Source organism: Nycticebus coucang, chromosome 7 (assembly GCF_027406575.1).
Source record: "Nycticebus coucang isolate mNycCou1 chromosome 7, mNycCou1.pri, whole genome shotgun sequence".
NCBI classification, from domain to species: domain Eukaryota; kingdom Metazoa; phylum Chordata; class Mammalia; order Primates; family Lorisidae; genus Nycticebus; species Nycticebus coucang.
In genome coordinates, this window is record NC_069786.1 from 62,502,702 (window position 1) to 62,524,831 (window position 22,130).

General features: G+C 36.5%; 1 protein-coding gene across 1 annotated transcript in view; it reads right to left on the reverse strand.

Annotated features, from left to right (window-relative positions):
* The window catches only part of SCN9A (sodium voltage-gated channel alpha subunit 9), a 128,077-nt gene that overhangs the window by 94,553 nt on the left and 11,394 nt on the right, over positions 1-22,130 (reverse strand). Inside the window, exons 3-14 of the mRNA XM_053597667.1 lie at positions 21,423-21,541; positions 20,999-21,088; positions 19,992-20,120; positions 18,211-18,302; positions 17,211-17,423; positions 15,687-15,750; positions 14,309-14,450; positions 12,417-12,623; positions 10,265-10,552; positions 7,370-7,741; positions 4,059-4,188; positions 2,530-2,768 (exon numbers count right to left, since the gene is read on the reverse strand). Coding sequence (XP_053453642.1) covers positions 2,530-2,768; positions 4,059-4,188; positions 7,370-7,741; positions 10,265-10,552; positions 12,417-12,623; positions 14,309-14,450; positions 15,687-15,750; positions 17,211-17,423; positions 18,211-18,302; positions 19,992-20,120; positions 20,999-21,088; positions 21,423-21,541 — 2,085 coding nt within the window. The remainder of the gene's footprint in view (positions 1-2,529; positions 2,769-4,058; positions 4,189-7,369; positions 7,742-10,264; positions 10,553-12,416; positions 12,624-14,308; positions 14,451-15,686; positions 15,751-17,210; positions 17,424-18,210; positions 18,303-19,991; positions 20,121-20,998; positions 21,089-21,422; positions 21,542-22,130) is intronic.

The following is a 22,130-nucleotide window of genomic DNA, read 5'->3' on the forward strand; positions in this document are numbered from 1 at the left end:
TGAATGGATATTCTTATATCATTTAATCCTACAGACTACATATCATTATCCCCATGGCTTCCATACAAGCATTGACAGGTTAAGGAGCTCTGATGGTCTCATCAGCTCTCCTCATTTTTAGATAGCACTTTAGAGGAGCATATTAAAATTTCAGGACAGTACTACCTTTGACAATTAACACACTCACACTTTACAAAAATTTATGTCAGTCACCCAGTTGTTTTGGAAGAAAATAAAAAGAAAACATTGATACTAAAATTTTGAGCCGATCTTTTTTTCTGACCAGACTACTCTTAGAGTAATAAAGAGCATGTTGACTCATTCTTTAAAGATTTATCAGTAGAAAAGGAAAAAAAAGGATCTAATTGACAGAGTGGCAACTAAAGTAATACTTTGGAAGCTTTGACACAAAAGTACATTGCAAAACATCATTAATTCATGATACTGGTTTCAAAGGACTTACTTAAAAAGACAGTGGTGAAATACTTGTCTATGAATCATTTGGGTACACACTGACTCAAAGAATCTGACCAAACAAGATTTATTTATTTTTTTTTCTAAGTTTATTTATTTTTTTTTGTTTTATTTTTTGTTTTGTTTTTTTTTTCCTTTTTTTTTTTTAATTAAATCGTAACTGTGTACATTAGTATGATCATGGGGCACGAAACACTTGGTTCATAGACCGTTTGACACATTTTCATCACACTAGTTAACATAGCCTTCCTGGCATTTTCTTAGTTATTTTGGTGGAGGGAGGGGGACTAATGGGATTACACCTGCGGTGCATCTTACAAGGGTATATGTGAATCGTAGTAAATGTGGAATGTAAAGGTCTTAGCAAAATAACCAAACAAGATTTAAAGGGAAACGGTTAGGTCTCCCCCATGAGACAATTTTAAAGTAATGCAACATCAAGATGATGTGCAGAGCACCTGTACTTGGGAGTGTGGTAATAGATAAGAGACACACTGAATCATTTCTGAGTCACAAGGATGCAGTTAACTTAGCGAGAAAGTACTGAATTGCATAATCCGGACCTCTAATAACAATTAAAAACTAGATGGTTCTGCCTTTTTCTAATGACAAATAGAAAGAAAGAAGAATGTTAACTAAGAGGGTACAAACATTTGACTGAGAGTATTTGTAGGCAATTTAGGAGAGAAGACAGACTCAGGAAAAAACTCAACTCTTGGGCTTCAAAGATCAATTGTTTTGGGATCACAGCAAAAATAAAATTACCTTATATAGACATTTAGACAAAGACACTGAGTTATTCACAATTCGTAAAGAGTCAGAAATTGAAATTCTTTTGCCCTAATATAGAACAATTGCCTGTTTCACACACATTATCAAAATCTGTCACTTACTGTTTGCTGTGAGACATTAAGCTAGCGTGTGACCCGTGGTTCACATTCAAGAGATCACTCTGCCATCAATTTTCCTAATTGGATCCAATATTTTCCAGAGTCTACAGACCACCTTTTTGCCTGCCCTTTTATCTTCAATATTCACTTCAACATTTGGTTTCTTAAAATTGTTATACTTAAGGCTTATGTTCATTCATTGAAAGTGTGACAAGGATGCTGATGATCGCTTTCATTGTTTTTTTTTTTTTTCTGTAGAGACAGAGTCTCACTTTATGGCCCTCAGTAGAGTGCCATGGCGTCACACAGCTCACAGCAACCTCCAACTCCTGGGCCTAGGTGATTCTCCTGCCTCAGCCTCCCGAGTAGCTGGGACTACAGGCACCTGCCACAATGCCTGGCTATTTTTTGGTTGCAGTTTGGCCGGGGCCGGGTTTGAACCCGCCACCCTCAGTATATGGAGCCGGCGCCCTGCTCACTGAGCCACAGGCGCCACCCGGCTTTCATTGTTAAATAGTTACTACATGCCAGTCTAGCAAGTTAAGTGGAAAGTGTATAATCCTCCAGTAATATGATAAATAATATATTCTTTGTCATTATATTATGAATAATTATCATTTTGTAATGACAATTTATAAATGATAAAATTACAGAATATAGAGTTTAAAATATTTATCCAAGGTCATATAATAAGGAAGAATCAGAATTCAAATCCAGGTCTCAGACACTTCATCATTATTATATCAAAACAATGAACCCATAGTTTTTCTGAAAATATGTAGATGTGTACTTATAAAGAAGCTAAAGTTTAATGTAAGAAAGTACCACGTTTAAGAAAAAAAAAAAGAGTACCACATTTGCAACATGTTGCTCCCAAGAGATATATTGGCAGAAAAAACAAACGAACAAATATTGTCAACTTACAAGATGATGACTCTTTATGGAAATAGTGTTGTTGTGTATAGACCTCAACACTCCTGCAAAAGTATTTCAAAGTATTACACATAACCAGTATATATAACACATTGATTCATATGGTAAAACCTGGATATGCATAACTACCAGGCTGTAAATCCATCTAACTTAAAAAAAAAAAAAGAAGGAAATGACCATGTTGACAACTAAAAAGAGAATCTATGAGCAATAAACCCAATAAAAGACTCACCAAATTTCCCACAGCTAGTACATTTTTGAATTCATTTGTCATTGGGTGGTGCTCCATAGCCATAAACAGTGTGTTTAAAACTATGCAAATAGTAATTGCAAGATCTACAAAAGGATCCATTACAATAAAATGGATAAACTTTTTGAATTTTATCCAATATGGAGAGCAATTCCAGATTAAGAATGTGTGTGCAAATCTGTACCACCACGGTGGACATTTCTGTCGGGACTCTTCAAGTTCTGGTAGGAAAAAGCAACAGAGAACATGAACCAACCATTTGTATAGTTTATTACTAACCAGATACCAACCAGCAATGCACCACTCTAATATTCAAACGTGATTTGTGATTTAGACTTTGGAAATGTAACGGTACTGTTCTGGTTAGCATATTGAGGAATATAAAGTATAGCATATTGAGGAAAATTCTTGTATTACATGTTTGTTGCCTAGATCAAGCCTATAGGAAAAGGCAGTGAAATCCCTGATGAAGAGCAGATATGTGGGTTTCCCTCAGAGAAATAAACATCTACCACGTGACGGCAAATACAACGGACACCTCCTTAATAGAGAAATGTGTATTTTCCACCAATACACACACTTACCCCCTGCGTCTTTAATCCTATAACAACAGTAAGACAATTATATCCCAAAATAGCTCTCGCTAGTTCACAGGTAAAAAAATTCCAGAACCAAGATACTAGAAATAATTTACAGAGAGATTCATGAAACAGATACTTCACACCATTTGTCCATTTACTTTTCACCATAAACGTAGGAGGTGGGTACAAATTTGGTTGAACCTGTGATGGGTGTGAGGTGAGGTGTTAGCCCACGGACAAGGTAAGACCTGGGGCATGTTATTGGGGGGAGGGTAGAAGTCAGGACATTTTTAAAAGTTATTATGCTTTGACTCGCTTTGCTTATGAGAAGAGAGAAATTAAGAGAGACTAGAGAGTTTCCAAGATTATATACTGAAAAAATCATACAGCTCTGGGTTAACCTAGTTTTAGCCATAAATTACTATTAAGGTATTTATCTTTGAAAGGTATTATCACCAATGCCTGTTTTTGATCACAAATAATTCATTTCTTAAGCACACAAAAATGATTATATCAGTATCCACTTTTCTTTTTTTTTTTTTTGTAGAGACAGAGTCTCACTTTACTGCCCTCAGTAGAGTGCCGTGGCGTCACACGGCTCACAGCAACCTGCAGCTCTTGGGCTTAAGCGATTCTCCTGCCTCAGCGTCCCGAGTAGCTGGGACTACAGGTGCCCGCCACAACGCCCGGCTATTTTTTTGTTGCAGTTTGGCCGGGGCTGGGTTTGAACCCGCCACCCTCGGCATATGGGGCCGGCGCCCTGCTCACTGAGCCACAGGCGCCACACAGTATCCACTTTTATTGTCACTTGAAGTGCTTTTATATTCTTTGAATTCTTCCTAAAATTGTTACGTACTTATTTACAGCTGATCAAAATGTATATTAATTTTATTTAAGAATCTGTGTGGTGAGGAGCACATTATTACATACCTTCCACAGTGTTTGTTAATATGCTTGCCCGACTCATTGCTCTTTGCCTGAGACAGGGGTCATTCAGCATCTCCTCTGAAAGGAGATAAGAACTGGGGCGTCTTTTTTTATGGATTTGATTGGTTGCGCCCTGAAAAAATAAAGATGATTAATTTAAGTCTTAGAAATAAAATTCTAATAAATTATAGGTATAAAATAAAACCCTGCTTCAGTAGCTATAGTAATTAAAAGTAGAGACTATATTGCTGGATTTAAATTATGGCTCTGCTATTACTGGCTGCTTATCATAGGAGAGCTTCTTAAATCTTTGTCTCAGTTGCATCATCATAAAAAGGGGTAATAAGGGCACTTGGTTCATATTTTTGTTATGAAGATTAAAGGAGTTCATATTTAGGAAATAAAAGGAAGCTGGCTACTTTTGTTATATCGCTATTATCATCTCTTCATCTTTAGGGCTGTTCAGATTTATTCATAACAGTCTTACCAAGTAAGAGTCCTACAGGAAAACTGCTAAACAGATTGCTGGAGTTCTGTGTATGTAACAGGATAGAACCTCAGCATTCTCTGATAAATTGCTACAGTTACCCTTTGTTGATGTAACATTAATGAAGGCTCCTATGATGACTATTTCTTACTGTCAAGGAAGACCCCATGAACTGAGCTGAGTGTGTGAAGATAAACAACTCAGTCTGAAAAGAACAATTAAGACTGATGGAATCTATAGTAAAATGGTGAATGCAAGCTCCATGTGAAAGAGTTGATCCCTATCTGTTCAGCTCTAAAAATTGCTGCCATGCAAAGTCTGAGCTCAAGCATACTGGTTATATTTATTGTTATGTAAAAATGTATTATTTTTAAAACTTGGCAACTAATTAAAATTTAAAACACTACACTGGTTCAGTGCAGGCCAGCAATACACACACACACACACACACACACATATATAAACAACTATGCAACTCGACATCTAGTATCTATTTGTCTGCTTGTGTGGCGTATGTGGTACATGTGTATGTTTTACAAACACAAATACTTTTAAAGTTGTAAAGTTGTATAGTTATAGTCATATGTGTATGTATTAACATATCAAAACATAGACATACAGGCATAAATATGTGCATGTATCTATATATGTGTGTGTACAGACATACATATATATATAATATATATGCATCTGTGAAAACACACACACACACACACACACACACAGCTGCAGGTGACTTCTTACAGGGTCTCTAATCTACTGACATTCCAGAGGCAGAGATGTTCTCCCCCCAATTCAAACAAGAATTTGCTTGATTAAACAAGTTCTTTGGCTTGATGACACAAATTCTTTTCCATGTAGACATGTTTCAGGTGTAGAGATTATGTTATTTGTTATGCAGTGTTTTCATCTATACTGTGTATTATGCCACATTTTTATATTTGTTGCAATGTTAAAAATATCCACTCATTCTTCTAGTTTTCTAGTTTTAGGATTTATTGCAGTGTTGACCTTTCTGTGGTAAAAAAATATATATATATTTTTATATATATATCAATATATATATATTTTTAAATGAAAGTACTTCATTAAAAAATATGAAATAATCTCCAAATCTGATATGTATTATATAATACTTCATAGATTATATACATCATTGAAAAACAAAACACAATAAAATTCCAATGCCATAGAAACTCAACATGCTCATTGGAAAACAAATACCTTGACAGATAGGCTTAAGCTGTATCATGCAAGCATTGGTTGCCAACTTTTTTGGTACCAGGGCTCAGTTTCAAGGAAGACAATTTTTCCACAGACCCTGGAGGGGGAGCAGGGTTTGGGATGATTCAAGCACATTACATTTCCACTTCAGAGCAGCAGGCATTAGATTCTCATAAAGAATATGCAAGCTAGATCCCTCGCATGCGCAGTTCACAGTAGGGTTCATGCTCCTACTAGAATCTAATGCTGTTGCTTCTCTGATAGGGGTGGACCTCAGGTGGTGTGGGAACAATGACAGCAAATATAGATGAAGCTTTGCTCACGTGACCGCCACTCACCTCCTGACCCAGTTCCAAACATGCCATAAACCAGTATTGGTCTGCAGCCCAGGGGTTGGGGACCACACATGCAAACACAGAGGTCACATGTCACCTAAAAGCACATGCATCTTTTCAAACTGAAACACATGTGGTCCTGTCTTTGATGGAACTTTATTCTCACTTCAAACACTACAGTGTGTGAAAATATGAACATGTGAATGTATAGCATATTGTCAAAGCTTGTTGGGTTAGTCAAATCCTTGCTGATCTTAAGAAATGCAGTGTACCATAGTGAGTAGGCTAGAGAGGTATCCTGGAGACCCCAGTAACCAGAAAGATCCCACTTTCAAGCTGAACAAGACACCTTAACTTAACCACTCCTGAACTGTAATTATTACTTGGACGCATTTGCTTTGCTTTGTTTTTGTTTGTTTGTATTGATGCATGCATTCCGGATATTTTGCTTGGATTCATGGACTCCAAACAAAAGATTTTGTAGTGAAAATAGTTATGTTGCATTTATGTAAAAGAACTAAAGACATTCTAAATTACTTCCAAGAAGCTTACTGCATATGGGAGCGATAGCATAGCATGGTGGTTAAGAACATAAGCTCCTCCCTTAATGTACACAATTATGATTCAATAACAAAAAAAATACAAAAGAACATAAGGTCCAAGACAGAGAGCTTCTATTTAAAGTTCAAAGCTATCTTTATTAGCTTTGTGAACTTGGTCTGCTTACTTTATTTCCCTGTGCCTCAATTTCCCCATTTGTAAAGAAAAGGGATAATATGTCACCTCATAAGGTTTCTGTAAATACTAAACACATGTTTGCTACTGTTATTGGTAACCACTCAATTAAGATCCCTTGTGATAAGGCAATATTAAGTTAAGACTTGAAAAAGATAGCAGTATGTGGCAAATAAATTTCTTCATTGAAATGGGACCTACTATTAACTACAATTAGCAATATAAATGTATTTTCTGTGCACATATACATATATAATCTATGTTAGTCTCTAATCTTTGATTATAAAATCAATAAAGTGCTTTTTTTCAAAAATGGGATTGTAAATATCTTTGAATTAGTTGCCTACGACATCTAGTATAAGGATTAAGTGAATGAGTTAAAAGTGTGTTTCTACAAAAAAAAAAAAAATATATATATATATTGCCATATGCAGAGCCATTCACAGGACCAGAAAGAAGGTCCCTCCAGCAGAGAGACTGACTGATGCAGATACAGGGCCCAGCCATGCCTAAGCTACGTAAAATGTCCTTACGCTGTCATCAGAAGTTGCCTTATCTATTATCACCTCTGGCAGGAGCTGTCCATTGGGGAGCATGAGGGCTGAGGGTCCATCAACCAGGGAGACCACACCATTGCAGTCCACAGCACTGTGCTTCTTCCCGTTCACCGGCAGCAGTGGGGGGGACCTACTGGCTTGGCTGATGTTACTGCTGCGCCGCTCCGGGGCTCTGTGGGGCACAAACAGTGAGCCCCTTCTGCTCTCATTGTCTCCAAAGATGCTGTGCTCGTCGTCAGCGAATTCAGTCTCAGATCCTAGATCTTTTCCTCGACCCTTGAAACTGAAAAGACTTGTTCGGCTGCTTCGTCTTGCAGAAAACAAGGAGCCACGAATGCTGAGGGGTGACTACAGAGAAAATAAAAGATGACATGTGTTGTGTAAGCACCTCCCCATCCAAGGGCACTTCACAAAGCTACCACTGACTGCTGGCTTCAGGGCAGGTGCCATCGTATTGAATTAAAAGAAACATATTTAAAAGCAAAGCAATTCAGCAAGAATACAAGTTCTTCCAAATAAAGGGTGGAATGATTTGAAGAATTCATCCTCTCAGCACCAAGGAAACTATTGTGTGCAGCTCTCCACTGTTCTGACAGGGAACGGCCAGTTTATTTTTCTGTGCAGAATGTATCACTTTTCAAGCAAATTAGTATTGATATCTGTTATTTCAAATTTCCTAAATCAATCTCTACATTTCTGTCAGAAATTGAAACTTTCTTAAGGCAGAAGACCTTGCTGTATGCTTGCGTGCTTCACGTTGATGGCAATCTCACCTGACTGAGAGCTCATTTAAGGCATTTTAAAAAATGACGTTTTGGGCGGCGCCAATGACATTTTAATACCAGTGAGTTTATAAAATTATAAAATATTAGAACTTGGAAAAGAATGCACACATGACCAAAGAGGAAGAAAAAGTCACATTTATGTGACTCGTGTTTAGGATAAACTGTTTCTGTGATCCAAACTGAATGCCAATTCTTTGGAAGCGTCTCATTCAGTTTCATCACGTGAAGGACAGAACGGGCAGCATTGCTAACGATGGAAAACGAGTGTGAAAACTTCTTTGCCTTAAAAGCGGCTTGTGCTGCTCCTGTCATATTTCTTTTTATTGATATGATATGTGTTCTGTCACCATCCAAATAGTGGAATCTTCTAAAGCAGGGACACTACCTTTTATTTCTGTGTATATCAGATGGACTCTTGCAGACTTAAGTAGCAGAAGCTGGACATTTTAAAAGAAGGAAAAGTTGAGAAAGACAGTAACTCTGAGTGGAGCCCTGAAGAGCAGAACAGAGGACATGCAGGTGACAGCAGGAAAACTTGGGGGATGGCGACACCTGAGCTGAGGGGGAAGAGTGGGTGGCACCATGACAGGAAACAAAAATGCTGGGAGAAAACCACGTGTACTGGCCCCGAAGGCAGCCGGGTACGAGGCGGCGAGCGGGTGGGCACCAGGGTCCATGAGCAGGGAAGGTGGAGAGCGGAGGCTGAATTCAGCCTGCAGCAGGATAAGAAGCGCTCCTTCTGTGGTCAGTGGTTATTCAACAGAAATTTCGGTTTTTGTTTTTTAATCTGGAGTGAGGAATGACTAGATTTTTATTTTAGAAAAATTATTTGTGGGCTTGTGTGATGAAAAACAGGAAAGTGCTAAGGAGAATGGAATCAATGGTTCACCATGGGAGTTTATATGGAACTGTAGGTTTGGAGGCCTGATATATGAAGGTTTTGATGGAAAAAGAAAAATAGGGAGAGAGAAATTTCACACGAGAGGAATTACTACACAATGGGCTAGTGGCCCACATGGTTGGGGGTGGAGTTATTTCAAAGGTTTCTACAACGTCCCAAATTCGGTAACTAATATTCTGGTGATTCCATGACCTGCAGTGGTGAAAAAGAAGAGGAGATTCATTTCTAATCAATAAGGCAGGAAAAACTATATGGTTGGACCTGGAGACCATTCTTCTAAACCAAGGCACTCACGAATGGAAAAACAAAAACCACATGTACTCACTATTAAACTGGAACTCACTGATGTGCACGGAGGGAAGTAAAACTCAGTGGAAAATCAAGCAGAGGGGAGGGGGGACATGAGGGATAAGCCATACCTGAAGGTAGTGCAAACACTACCTGAAGGTAGTGCAAACCATACCTGAAGGTAGTGCAAACACTCTCTGGGTGAACGGCACCCCTTAGCTGGGATGTAAGCACTACAACAGAGACCCATGTAACCTCAAACATTAGTCCCTTCTTAATATTTTGAAATAAAAAAAAAAACAACTAAAGGCTAAATACAACTATAAAAGTCAATTATAGTATGAACAATTTATTTCTATGATTATCAGGAATTCTTTGTTTCTGAAAACATTGAAGAATATACAAGTCTGAAACCATAAGCTCCTTCAAAAGTGATCAAACTTAAATGGGAACCTACATACATCTTCCAATACATGCCCAGGAGTAGGTATGTTTTTCTGAAAACATACCAATGGAGTCACTCACTATCTTCTTCTGAGATCCCTTATCCCAGAATAAAACATTTTGCTCCCTCATCCTGCCTCTGGTAATACACCTTGGCAGTTTTTTTTTTGTTTGTTTGTTTGTTTCGTAGAGACAGAGTCTCACTTTACTGCCTTCAGTAGGGTGCCATGATGTCACAGGACTCACAGCAACCTCCAGCTCTTGGGCTTCCGTGACTCTCCTGCCTCAGCCTCCCAAGCAGCTGGGACTACAAGCGCCTGACACAACACCTGGCTATTTTTTGGTTGCAGTTCAGCCGGGGCTGGGTTTGAACCCACCACCCTCAGTATATGGGGCCGGCTTCCTACTCACTGAGCCATAGGCGCCGCCCCACCTTGGCAGTTTTTGTGGTACCTGGTTAGGGGTAGACAATCTCTTTTCACGTGCTTGTCTATACCCTTCAACACCAAGGTGGACACTTTTTCTCCTAACGTTCTCCTCTGATTCCGATTTGGACAATTTCTCATCATCTCCCTTTTCTTCCCCACTGGAGAGCTTCTTTTGATTCTTTTTCTTTCGTCTGTTTCTTCTTTCTTTAGCACTTTTAGAGCTCAGTTTGGATGTTTCAGAAGAACTCTCGGAAAGGCCCCTAATTCTGCTTCTCCCAATACTTGTATATTCAGCTGCTGCTGCTGCTATTGCCTGTTGGGCCAAATGTTACACATAAATGAATCACTTTCAAATTCAGAAACTTTATGACAGGCCACTTTTCTCCCATCAATGTAATTACACTGTGTATAGACTTTGTACATGAAATGATAGTTACCTTTATACTATGACCCCAAAGCTTGCAAAGCACATATTTGCTTCTTCTCATACTCCGTAACAAAGCTTCATTATGCATCGGAGTTAAATTATCGTGTGTTATTAATGTGTTTTCCGTAAGGAAAATTTAAATATTCTATGTTAAAGTTTTAGTAGGTAATTTTAGAACTTAAAACTCTTATAAGCCATGTAAAAAAAATTTATTTATCACATAATTAACTCAACATTAGCAACAGAATCAAACACTGTATAGTTTAATAAAGATTGAGTTGTTTAAAAAGTAAAAATATTATTAAAAACAATAATATTTCATGAAAATGGTGAGGTCAGTGATTATTAGCTGAAAGAGACTTCCAGGGATTCTATAGGCAGTACCTGGGATAATGTAGTACTATTTGTTTACCAGAAGTTACTTTTTGTACCCCCTAATATTTCGAAATTAAAAAAATTAAAATATTTGCTTAAAAATTGGGAAATAAAGATGTAAAGATGAAATAAAAATTGGGAAATAAATGAAAAAGTAGGAAAAAAAATCCTCACAATCTTACATTCCAGTAATAATTGGTGTTAACATTTCTTCTAGTCTTTTTTTTTTTTTTTTGAAACAGAGTCTCACTATGTCACCCTCAGTAGAATGCTGTGGTGTCACAGCTCACACCAACCTCAAACTCTTGGGCTTAAGCAATTATCTTGCCTCAGCCTCCCAAGTAGCTGGGACTACAGGCGCCCACCACAACACCCAACTATTTTTTTGTTGCAGTTGTTCAGCTATTGTTTAGCTGGCCTGGGCCAGGTTTGAACCAGCCACCTTCAGTGTATGTGGCTGGCACCGTAACCACTGTGCTACAGGTGCCAACCCCTAGTCATTTTATATATAGTATATGTATAATTTTTAAATTGTGATTGTATTTAACCTGTCATTACTTTAACAGCTTTTTTCTCACGACACAATTTTCTTAAAATACATAATTTTATGGCTGAATAATACTCTAAGATACAAAAACATCATAAGTATCTTAAATCTTTTCTAATATTTCAAAATCTAAATATTGTCTGGGTTTTATAATTATTAAAAAGCCATATTGAACATCTGTGCATCAAATTTAACTAGGTCCTTAAAGACATTTAACTAACTCTTCCTAGAGATTTAATGAGGCCAAACCATTAAACAAGTTTTAAGACTCTTGCAGTACATTTGAAATTACATTTCTCTCAGTACAAGCCTTACAAGCTTTTCCATAGAATTACCTCTTTGGAGAGGGAATTAAGGAGAAATTTTCAGGAATCTGTAACTTAGCCCACATTGACTACACCCATAGATTTATTAATATTTCATGTTTTATCTCTAAAAATCCTTCTATTTTGCTTTCTACCCCCATAGAGTTTCTATTAACTTGACATTAATATAATTTCCCTGAAACCACAGTACACAATTGGTACCCCAGGGAAATGCATCATATATTGTAGGACTTTGCATGACACCATAGAAACTGAAGCATTGTGGGTAACAGGATGGGGAAGAACAGCCTTAGAACACCCGTCATGCAGCCGATTATGGGGATGGTGTCCATACCTCAGTCCAGAACTAGATCCTTCACCCACATAGAAAGAGGATGCAGTTTATATACAAAAATCCTTTAAGGGAAATTGACCAAGGAAAGCCGATCATCGACCACAGGGCCTCTGTGGTTAGCCTCTGCATCTCTACTTTGAGGAAGAATTTTAAACCCAATAATAATACCTCTGCTTCTTCTTGCTCTTTTTTAAGTAAGTCTAACATCTGCTGAAATTCTAACTCTTTCTGTTTAGCTTCTTCAATGTTTGCTTGATTTTGTTCTTCATACGCCATGGCAACCACAGCCAGGATCAAGTTTATTAGATAAAAGGAGCCCAGGAAAATCACCACAACAAAGAAGATCATGTAGGTTTTGCCAGCAGCACGCAGTGTCTGGAGAAAAATGGAAATGTTTTTAGCAAATTAGTTCACAACCTGACTGGGTTATTACTCATAGATCAATGTGACCATCTTGTATAATCTCATGTTATTCAAAAATGTAAAAGAATAAAATTACATCTTCATGGAAAACAATCAGTGTTAAATGTATTTTCAGTACAGAAGATAATAGCAATCTAATAAACCTGTACTGAAGCTGGTATGATCCTTGGTTATTGACTATAATAATATAAAAATCTTACATTTTTTCCTGCGGTATGAAAACTACTGATAAAGCTTGCTCCTTTGCGCACTTTCAAATTTTACAAACAAGTAATATCTCTGGTCCCTTTTGCTATTAAAATTCTATCATTTTTTCCTTTAACACAAAGTATTAGTGATAGCATTGAATGTTAACCCTAGGCAGAAAGACTTACTGAATGGTTTTATCTATTCATCCCATAGGTATTTCTTTTTTAACATTTTTATTAATTTAAAAATGCAATATATTTTATCACACATTACATATTAAATTAATTCAAAATAGTAAAGATATTAAATGAAAAATAAATATCCTCTCTCTCCTACCTCTGATGTCTAGCTACTCAATTGCCTTTTATATCAGTTATTACTGGTACTGATTTCTTCTTGTAAATAAATTCCTTTCCTAGTAGTAGATTTCTTAGATCAACAGCTATATACATTTTAATTTTCACAGAAATTTCTGTGTTACCCTTTCCAGTGGTTATCAGCAATATGGGAGAAAACCTGCTCCCCGTACCTGAGTTGACACTGTCTCCCTTTTAATCTATTTTTTAAAAATATTCTTAATATTTGTCCTTCTCATAGGAATAAAAAAATTATATGTCCCTATTGTTTTGATTTGCATTTCCTTAATTTTGAGTAAAGGCGACCTCCTCCTGTGTATTTAAAAAAAAATCATTTGCATTCCTTTTTTCCTGGGAAGTTCATCTTTCTTTATTTTCATTTATAATATTCCCAGAAAATAACTAAGTATAAAACAGGACAAAAGAAGAATCTGTGGCATTTCCAAGAAAAGCAGTTCATGATTATATATAATACAGACATTTTAGTCTCCTTTCTTTTGGAATGGATTATGAGAATATAAACCTAAATGCCTAAACAGACTATACTGCCTTGAGAGGTTCAATTTTAAGTTAGAGGAGACGGCCCCACAAAGTCACAATTACAGTATAAGAGATTGATACTATAAACTGAAGAATCTACAAAGGGCCATGGCAGTCCAGAGGAGGAAGCAGTGACTTGGGAAAGGAAAATTTAAAGAAGTGAATTGAGTCTTCATCTGTAAATAGAATTTGCAAAGTAAAACATGATGAGCATGTGAGGCCAGCAGAGGCGCGTGGAAAGCAGTGGCTGTGCAGGAGTGGCTTCACAGAACATTACATTACATTTTCTGTTTACCTAGGGCCTGGCGAGATGACATGTTGATAAATGGGAAAGATCTAGAGATTAAATGTGTCCAGAAAGGATAAGAAAAATATTTATTATTCAAGAATGTCCCGACTTAATAGTGCTGGGAATAAATATTTGTAAAGTTACAATAGAATTTCCTCCATTCTCGACTGAATAAACATCCTCCTGTTATGAGGCTGACAAACAGCATACATCAGATCTTTGTGCCATTCAAAACTGCAATGCATGTTCTCCTTGGCACTCACCTGTTGGTAAAGGTTTTCCCAGTAATCCTGGGTCATTAGCCGAAACAAGGCTAAGAAGGCCCAGCTGAAAGTGTCAAAACTCGTATAGCCATAATCGGGGTTTCGTCCAGCTTTCACACAGGTATACCCCTCCGGACACTGACTACATGTGAAAAAGAACATTACAGATTAGAACAGGTTCAAAACACAAGCTAAAAACCCCTACCGGAAGTTATAAACCTGAGGTTTCTTATATAGGGCAATGGCATTGAATAATGATTATGAATACATGATCGAGTCAGGAAGAACTGGGTCTGGACACTGCCCTACTATTAACTAGTTGGTAATCAACTTTGTCAAATTCCTTGAATTTTCCAAAGCACAGTTCTGTCTTTCTGTGAAAAAAGGATAATGACACTTATCTCCAAAGGAGATTTGCATTAAGTTTAAATAACATAATTTGTTAAAATAAGCCTACTTTCCACACATAGAAAGCATCTAATAAATGACAACTGCTATTGGCATCATTTTCACTGTGACCATCATTATCATCACAACCTGAAAACTTTCACTGGATGTTTTATAAAACGTTTTGAAGCTGTAACAATTTAGATGTAGGCCTCTACCAAAACTGTTTCTCCCAGTATTATTCTTATAATGAATTTTAATAAAGAATATTCAAAATACAGCAATTTCATTGGTTCACAAAAATATGTAGCTTTAAGATTCTTTTCTTTCTAAAACTGATAGATTGGTTCTCATGATGCCATTACATCAATAGAGTGTTCTGAGGTTCATGGGGAAGCTGCAGCCTCATCTTGTTCACATCTATGTTTCCAGTGTACCCAGAACCCAGTGAAGAGACGTCTGGAAAATGAGCCAATCAAGACCAAATGCCCTGTTGCAAAATGAAGTTGGTGTAGGAGAGAAACAGCAAGATGGACATCTGCTTGGGTCTGAGGTTGTCAGAATTTCTTCTCCCAAGTCCATGAGACCCTTCCGTTTACAGTGGCCAAACACTGTACTCAGTTTCTATGAGTAACAATGGGAATGAAAAAAGAAATGATTTTGTTACTCTTCTTCCCAGAAAAAAGGGCAGGCCAGAAAGTATCCAAGCAAATTTTGGTGGGATGTTCTGGAAGGAATTTTTCTACCTTTTTAAGATTTACATGACTTGTTTTATAGTAACTTAAGCACTACCTCAAAGTTTTGCTTTCAAGAGCATGCATTAACTATGAACATTTTAAAGTCTGGATTTGCTGTGGGACAGAAGGAGTCAAATAATAATATGACTGTATATAAAAACAATACAGAATCAAAAATTCTGATCACCAAACTTATTGAGAATGTTTTACTTCTTTTTCAGCTTTTAGACTAAAAACAAACAATTATTACATACCCTGAATCTGCGCTGAAACCACAAAGGAGAGCATCTTTGGATCCCTCCAAGTAATAAAAATATTCTGTTTAAGAAGAATTTGAACAAGATTAACATTGCAGAGGGTAAACTTCAAGAATAACAAAGAAGAAAATTAACTGATATAGACATGTATACACGCATTCATGCCTTGTCCACACAATGGGAATCGAAGTATTTATCATATTTTTATATATTCTCCCTAAATATTCATCTGTAACTGCTCATGGGCCAGTGAACATGAGCACACATATAATATATTAGATCACTTGTTTTGTGCAACTTCCTTTATGTTTAGGTAAGGGTAGAGGTTGGAGGTAAAGAAGGACCTAAGTGAATAAATAAATTCACGAGGCATTTTCAATAGTGATAACCGCTTTAAAGAAAATAAATTTAGACAAGAAGATAAGATATAGTTCCGGGCTGGGAAGTCCTTCCAAAGGATATGACATTTGAAGTGGGACCTATATGTGACAAAGAAGCAGTCATGCGAATAGCCTGGTGAAGAGATATTTGGGCTGGGAAAAGAACAAGAGCCAAGGCCCTTAGGCAGAAATAAGGTTAGTGAATTAATCTTTGATGCAATGCCGTCAGCTCATATTTAGGAAAGGCAACAGGAATTGTTCAACTCATAATTGGTTATTACAAGGAGAGTGCAGACAAAGCTGAATAAACTTTCGCTTTGGAAAAATGTTTAGAAATACTATCATACTATCGAGAGACAGATGCCATTTTAACATTTGATAATTAATATTATCATTATCTTATGATTAACATAACTATAAAATGTTATATGATAACATAATAAATGTAAAAATATAATTATTGTTTCATATAATAAATATATTAAATATAAGTATACATATATAATAAAACTATAATATATAAAATACATAATTTATCATATAGTTTAAGGTAATGATTAATATTATTAATTTTTAGCTAAATGTATTTCTCTAGAGCAAGTTTATTCTTTTTTATCTTATAGAAATTGTGGGCTTGGTGCCTGTAGCTCAGTGGCTAGGATGCCAGTCATATACACTGGATCTGGCGGGTTCGAACCCAGCCCAGGTCTGTCAAACAACAATGACAACTACAACCAAAAAATAACCAGGTGTTGTGGCGGGCACCTGTAGTCCAGCTACTTGTGAGGCTGAGGCAAGAGACTAGCTTAAGCCCAAGAGTTTGAGGCTGCTATGAGCTGTGACGCTATAGCACTCTATCGAGGGTGAAATAGTGAGACTCTGTCTCAAACAAAAAAAAGAAATTGTGACTTATGGAACTGTCCCATGTTCCCTTTTGCCAATACTGCTAGAAAACTTAGAGCCAGGAAGATTTATGAAAATTATATACAACATGATCCAAATTCACACTATAGCAACTTTCTCTGTATTTGAATAACTTTGAAATAATTAAAATGAAAGCAACTTCTCCTTGTTAAAAGAGAGCAATGTATTCAGCATTATCTCCACCTATTAACAACCGCAGGGTCAGGGACATTCTTACTTCTAAATTCTTCTTCATCCTCAACGGTATTCAGTATACTTTCTAAAGTTTCATTATCTTCAGTTGTATCCCGAAAACATTTATGCTTCAGGTTGCCCATGAACAGCTGGAGTCCTATCAATGCAAACACGCTCAGACAGAACACAGTCAGGATCATCACATCAGAGAGCTTCTTCACAGACTGGATCAGGGCCCCCACAATGGTCTTCAGGCCTGAAAACCGGGTAGGGGTGGGGAGGAAGGGCATTCATAATGACACAAACCCTCTCAATGAGAAACAAACACAAAACACAAGCTTGTGTGTTAATGCATGCATTATATCAAATCAATGACCACAATTTTAAAAAAAAGCTTACTAGCTTAAAAGGATGGACTTGCTATTTTATATATACTTTGTCTCTATGTATTACAGCAAATGATTAAAAATGGTCAAATATTCTTAAACAATACTCAAGTTTTCAAAAAGAATGATTTGGTTTCTCAAACTACTTGTAAAAATAATTTTTATAAGTTCTAATTCTATAAAAGCTTGTCAAACAAACCACCTCTCTATAATGGCATCAAAACAGATGGCAGCAAATAGTGACGACTTGTAACAAACTGATTTTCAATAAAGAAATGGTTTGTTGAGAAAAATATAAAGCAATGTGTCATGCCATACTCCCATGCTGACATCTATCTCTTTCTTAACTATATGGAAAGCGATCAAAATGAATTGAAATTTCCCTTCCTGGTTAAGCAAATGTAAAATGAATTCTTAGGAGGAAAATTTCAAGTGGAGATGTGAGCCAGGTGGTCATTTTCATCCTCCAAGTTCCATGCAATTGATTAAACTCAAAGGCTGACTTTTGATAATGATTGTGAAAAAAAAGGAAGAGATCATATGTGATTCAAACTACAGAAGAGAAAGGTTTGTTTTTCTTTTTTTTTTATTTGTTTATTTTTTTAACCTTTCCTCCAAAAGATCAAAGTCAGCCCTGGTGTTTAACTCCACTCTCACCTGGAATGACTGAAATTGTTTTCAATGCTCGGAGAACTCTGAATGTTCTCAACGCTGAGACATTGCCCAGGTCCACAAACTCTGTCACATATCTGTAATAAGGGAGTTTATACACAAACACGGTGACAACACACACACACACAAACAAAGAACAACTCCCAGACAGCTGCAGTTACGAGTGGCCTAATGCTGCACACCAATTACTTCTTACCTGGGATTACAGAAATAGTTTTCAAAGCTCTCAAGACTCTGAAAGTTCGAAGAGCTGAAACATTGCCTAGGTTTACAAATTCTGTTAAATACCTGTAGAATTAAATCAGAGTTGTTCAGAATTTAGATAGAGTCTATGATACTTACCTGAGCCTTCAGTCAACGTATTTTCTACATTTGGAATTTCTTTTTTTAATGTATAGTTCTGTAAGTCTTTTTTTCTGTCATAACTAATTTCATTTGCCTTGATTTGACTCATTTGATGCAAACATAAATACTAATGTGATTTCTTACACTTAAATACCTAGATGAACAATTGAAAGCTTCATTTATTAGACCCTTAATATTATGCTAATAGAGATTTTTTAATTTCCTATGAAATAATGAAAACAGCATGCTAAATGAAAGAAATCAGACACAAAAGTCTACAGATTATATGATTCCACTCATATTTAAAGTCAAAAATAGGAAAATTCATAGAGATAAAATGTAGATGAGTGACTTCCAAGGAGCTGGATGAAGGGGGCACTAGAAGTGACTGCTAAAGGGCATGGGGCTTCTTTCTGGGGGGATTAAAATGTTCTCTAATTACATAGTGGTGATGGTTGTATAACTTTGTGAATGTACCAAAAAACACTGACTCACATACTCTAAAGGGTGAATTTTATGATACTACATATGTGAATCGTCTCAGTAGATAAAGGAGACCCATGAGAAGTGGTAACCTTTCTGAACAACGTGTTCTTGTCAGCAAATAGCAAACGGAACCATGGCATCATGTGTGACCTTGAAAGGAGGGATCCTGGTGGACAAAGGGGTGGGCAGGGGTAATGCAATCAGAGACTAAAATGGTTAAAATCCTTCTGTATTGTCTAAGTGGCTCCAATAAACATGTATTACTTTTATAATTCAAAATGATAAGGGAACAATATAATATCTACACTTGAGATTAAAAATAAATGTTTCTGACAAATACACTTTAGGAAAGAGTGATAATGATGACTAAATTAAAATTATACATTAATACACCACTTTTCCTCAAAAACAACCATGGATACACATATAATGCATATACAATGCATTGACGTTAGGTTTAGTAAGCAGTGACAGCTCTTGTAAAAATATTTACTTTTCTATTTTAATACACTTAGCCCTTCCTTGATAGTGATGGTTGATAAAAGATCGCTGTACATATAATCATATATAATTAAAAGCCTAAAGGTTTTTTTTTTTTTGGCAATTCTTATAGGTTTTATTAGTTTTTACATAAAAACTTGGAAGAAGTGTGTACTTAATTGTGACTGCATACACTGTCCAACCAGGTGCTGAGTGTGGAAGAAGATGATCAATCTTCATAATGTCATATACCTTTAAGTGGGAAACAGTCTTTTTGAGAAATTTAACATTCGCCTATCAAATATTTCATATCAGCTTTCATATATCTTTCATTTTCTATCAAATACAAGGATTGCATGTGAGATAGACCAGATCTGAAAGATTTATGCTTACTGGAATACTGTTCTGTCTGAAATTATCATGAGTTCGCTATTTCAAAAAGTGAAAGTACTTACGCAAAAACAATGACGATGAAATCCAGCCAGTTCCACGGATCACGAAGGAAAGTGAATTCCCCTATACAAAAGCCTCTTGCAAGGATTTTTACAAGTGATTCAAAAGTATATATTCCAGTAAAGGTGTACCTAAACATAAGAATTCACTGAGACTTGGGGGTGTAAAAAGAAAAAGGCACCACATAAACTTGTATAATTTATTTTCTCCGATTAGAATGCATCCATTAGAGGGCAGCTGTTAGTTTACAGATCCAACCTAACGATTAGAATGACTGACAATACAGGTTGTTCCAGAAAATATTAAAATAAACATATCAAATATACTCCTAGAAAGTAGAGGTACTGGAAATAACCAAGGACACAGGTATTTGATCTGCCTTGAAAATCCCTACATTGGCCGGGTGTTGTTGCTCACGCCTGTAATCCCAGCACTGTGGGAGGAGGGAGAATTGCTTGAGTTCAAGAGTTGGAGGCTTGCCTGAGTGAGAGTGAGACCCACAACTCACAAAAAAAAAAAAGAAAGAAAGAAAGAAAGAAAAGAAAAACCCAGCTAGGTGCCGCAATGAGCACCTGTAATCCCAGCGGCTCAGAGGCTGAGGTAGCAGGATGTCCACAGCTCCAGTCTGAGGTTGCAGAGAGCTGTGATGCCATTGCACTCAGCTCAGGGCATAGGGTGGGACTCTGTCTCAACAAAAACAAAAAAAAAGAAAAGAAAATTCCTACATTGTTCCTATCAAAAATACAACTAAGAGTAAGAGCATAAGAACAGGGCAGGGCAGCTGAAGAATTCGTTCTTCTAAGAAACACTGAGCATCTGATTATTCTAATTTACTGCTAGTGGGATAATACCATATAGTAGGGAAAAAAGGAAATGAAAGAAAAGCAGCTACATAACAAGGGGAGATAAACATCACGATTTTAATAGATGCAGCAACTTCCTGGCAGGAAAGGAAAGGATGAGAATGATAATACTTAAACTATATTAAAATCTACTTAGCCCCACTTACTCTACATTTTTGGTCCAATCTGGAGGATTATTCATTGTCATAAATATGCAGTTTGTCAGAATGGTGCACATGATCAACATGCTGAATAAGGTAGCTTTGAGTCAAGGATTAGGAGATGAGGCCACAGGGGAGCTTGGATATTGGTTATTGAAATACTGACAACGTAATTTGAGAAGATAATTCTAAATGAAGGTATGCACTGCCTTTTTGTCTCTTTGCACAAGAGTAATAAAAGTAATATTTCCTAAAATCCCAACATTGCCATTCTTCCCATCTTCTCTGAGCCTTACCCCAACGTATATTAAAATTGATAAACTAAAACCAGAGTCTTCCAGGGTGCAAAGGACTAAAATCTTTATTTGAATAAAATAGCATAAACTACACTTTAAATTACCATGGGAAGTAATCATTGTGAAAAGGATATGAGTGCACTAGAATCTTAATAGATATTCTTCTTAGAGGACTGAAAGGAGACAGCATGTACAAAGCAGGGGTGGCATTGAAACGGAAGATTGCTTTCCCTTTGTTCAATACTATGAAAGTCTGCAGGAAGAAAAAGAGCACGGTATGAAACTGAGAATCCAAAAATTCAACTTATCACATCAATATCAGCAGTTTACCTTTCCACATGGTAGTGTGGCATTAGACACCCAGCAGACTCCAACAATGTGGTCCCAATGGCACTGATGCAGCTATCAGCATTCCCTCAGCAATGAATTGCAAGTCCATTTCTCCTTAGTAAACTAAGAATTGAGCTATTCATAAACATGGAGAGGTTTCAAAATACTGTCTTCTTTTTTTCCTATCCCTTCAACAGGAACAATAACTGGCTATTGGGATTACTTTAAAATACAACTCCTCCACTTCCATTACTATATTTTAAGCAAACCAAATAGAGATTATTTATACCTGATTTTTACTAGAACACCTTGAAAATTTTAATAATTGCTGGCAATTTTCATGGTTGGCTGCAAATGTTCCAAAATATGAGTATATTTCAAAAAATATTTTCATAAGTTCAAGGAATGTCAGAGTTGGAAAAAGCACCTGCTTCAATTTTCATATTTTAGTTTTAACACTAATAATAAATAACATAAATGGACATAAATTAAAGGATTTTCTACTAACCATG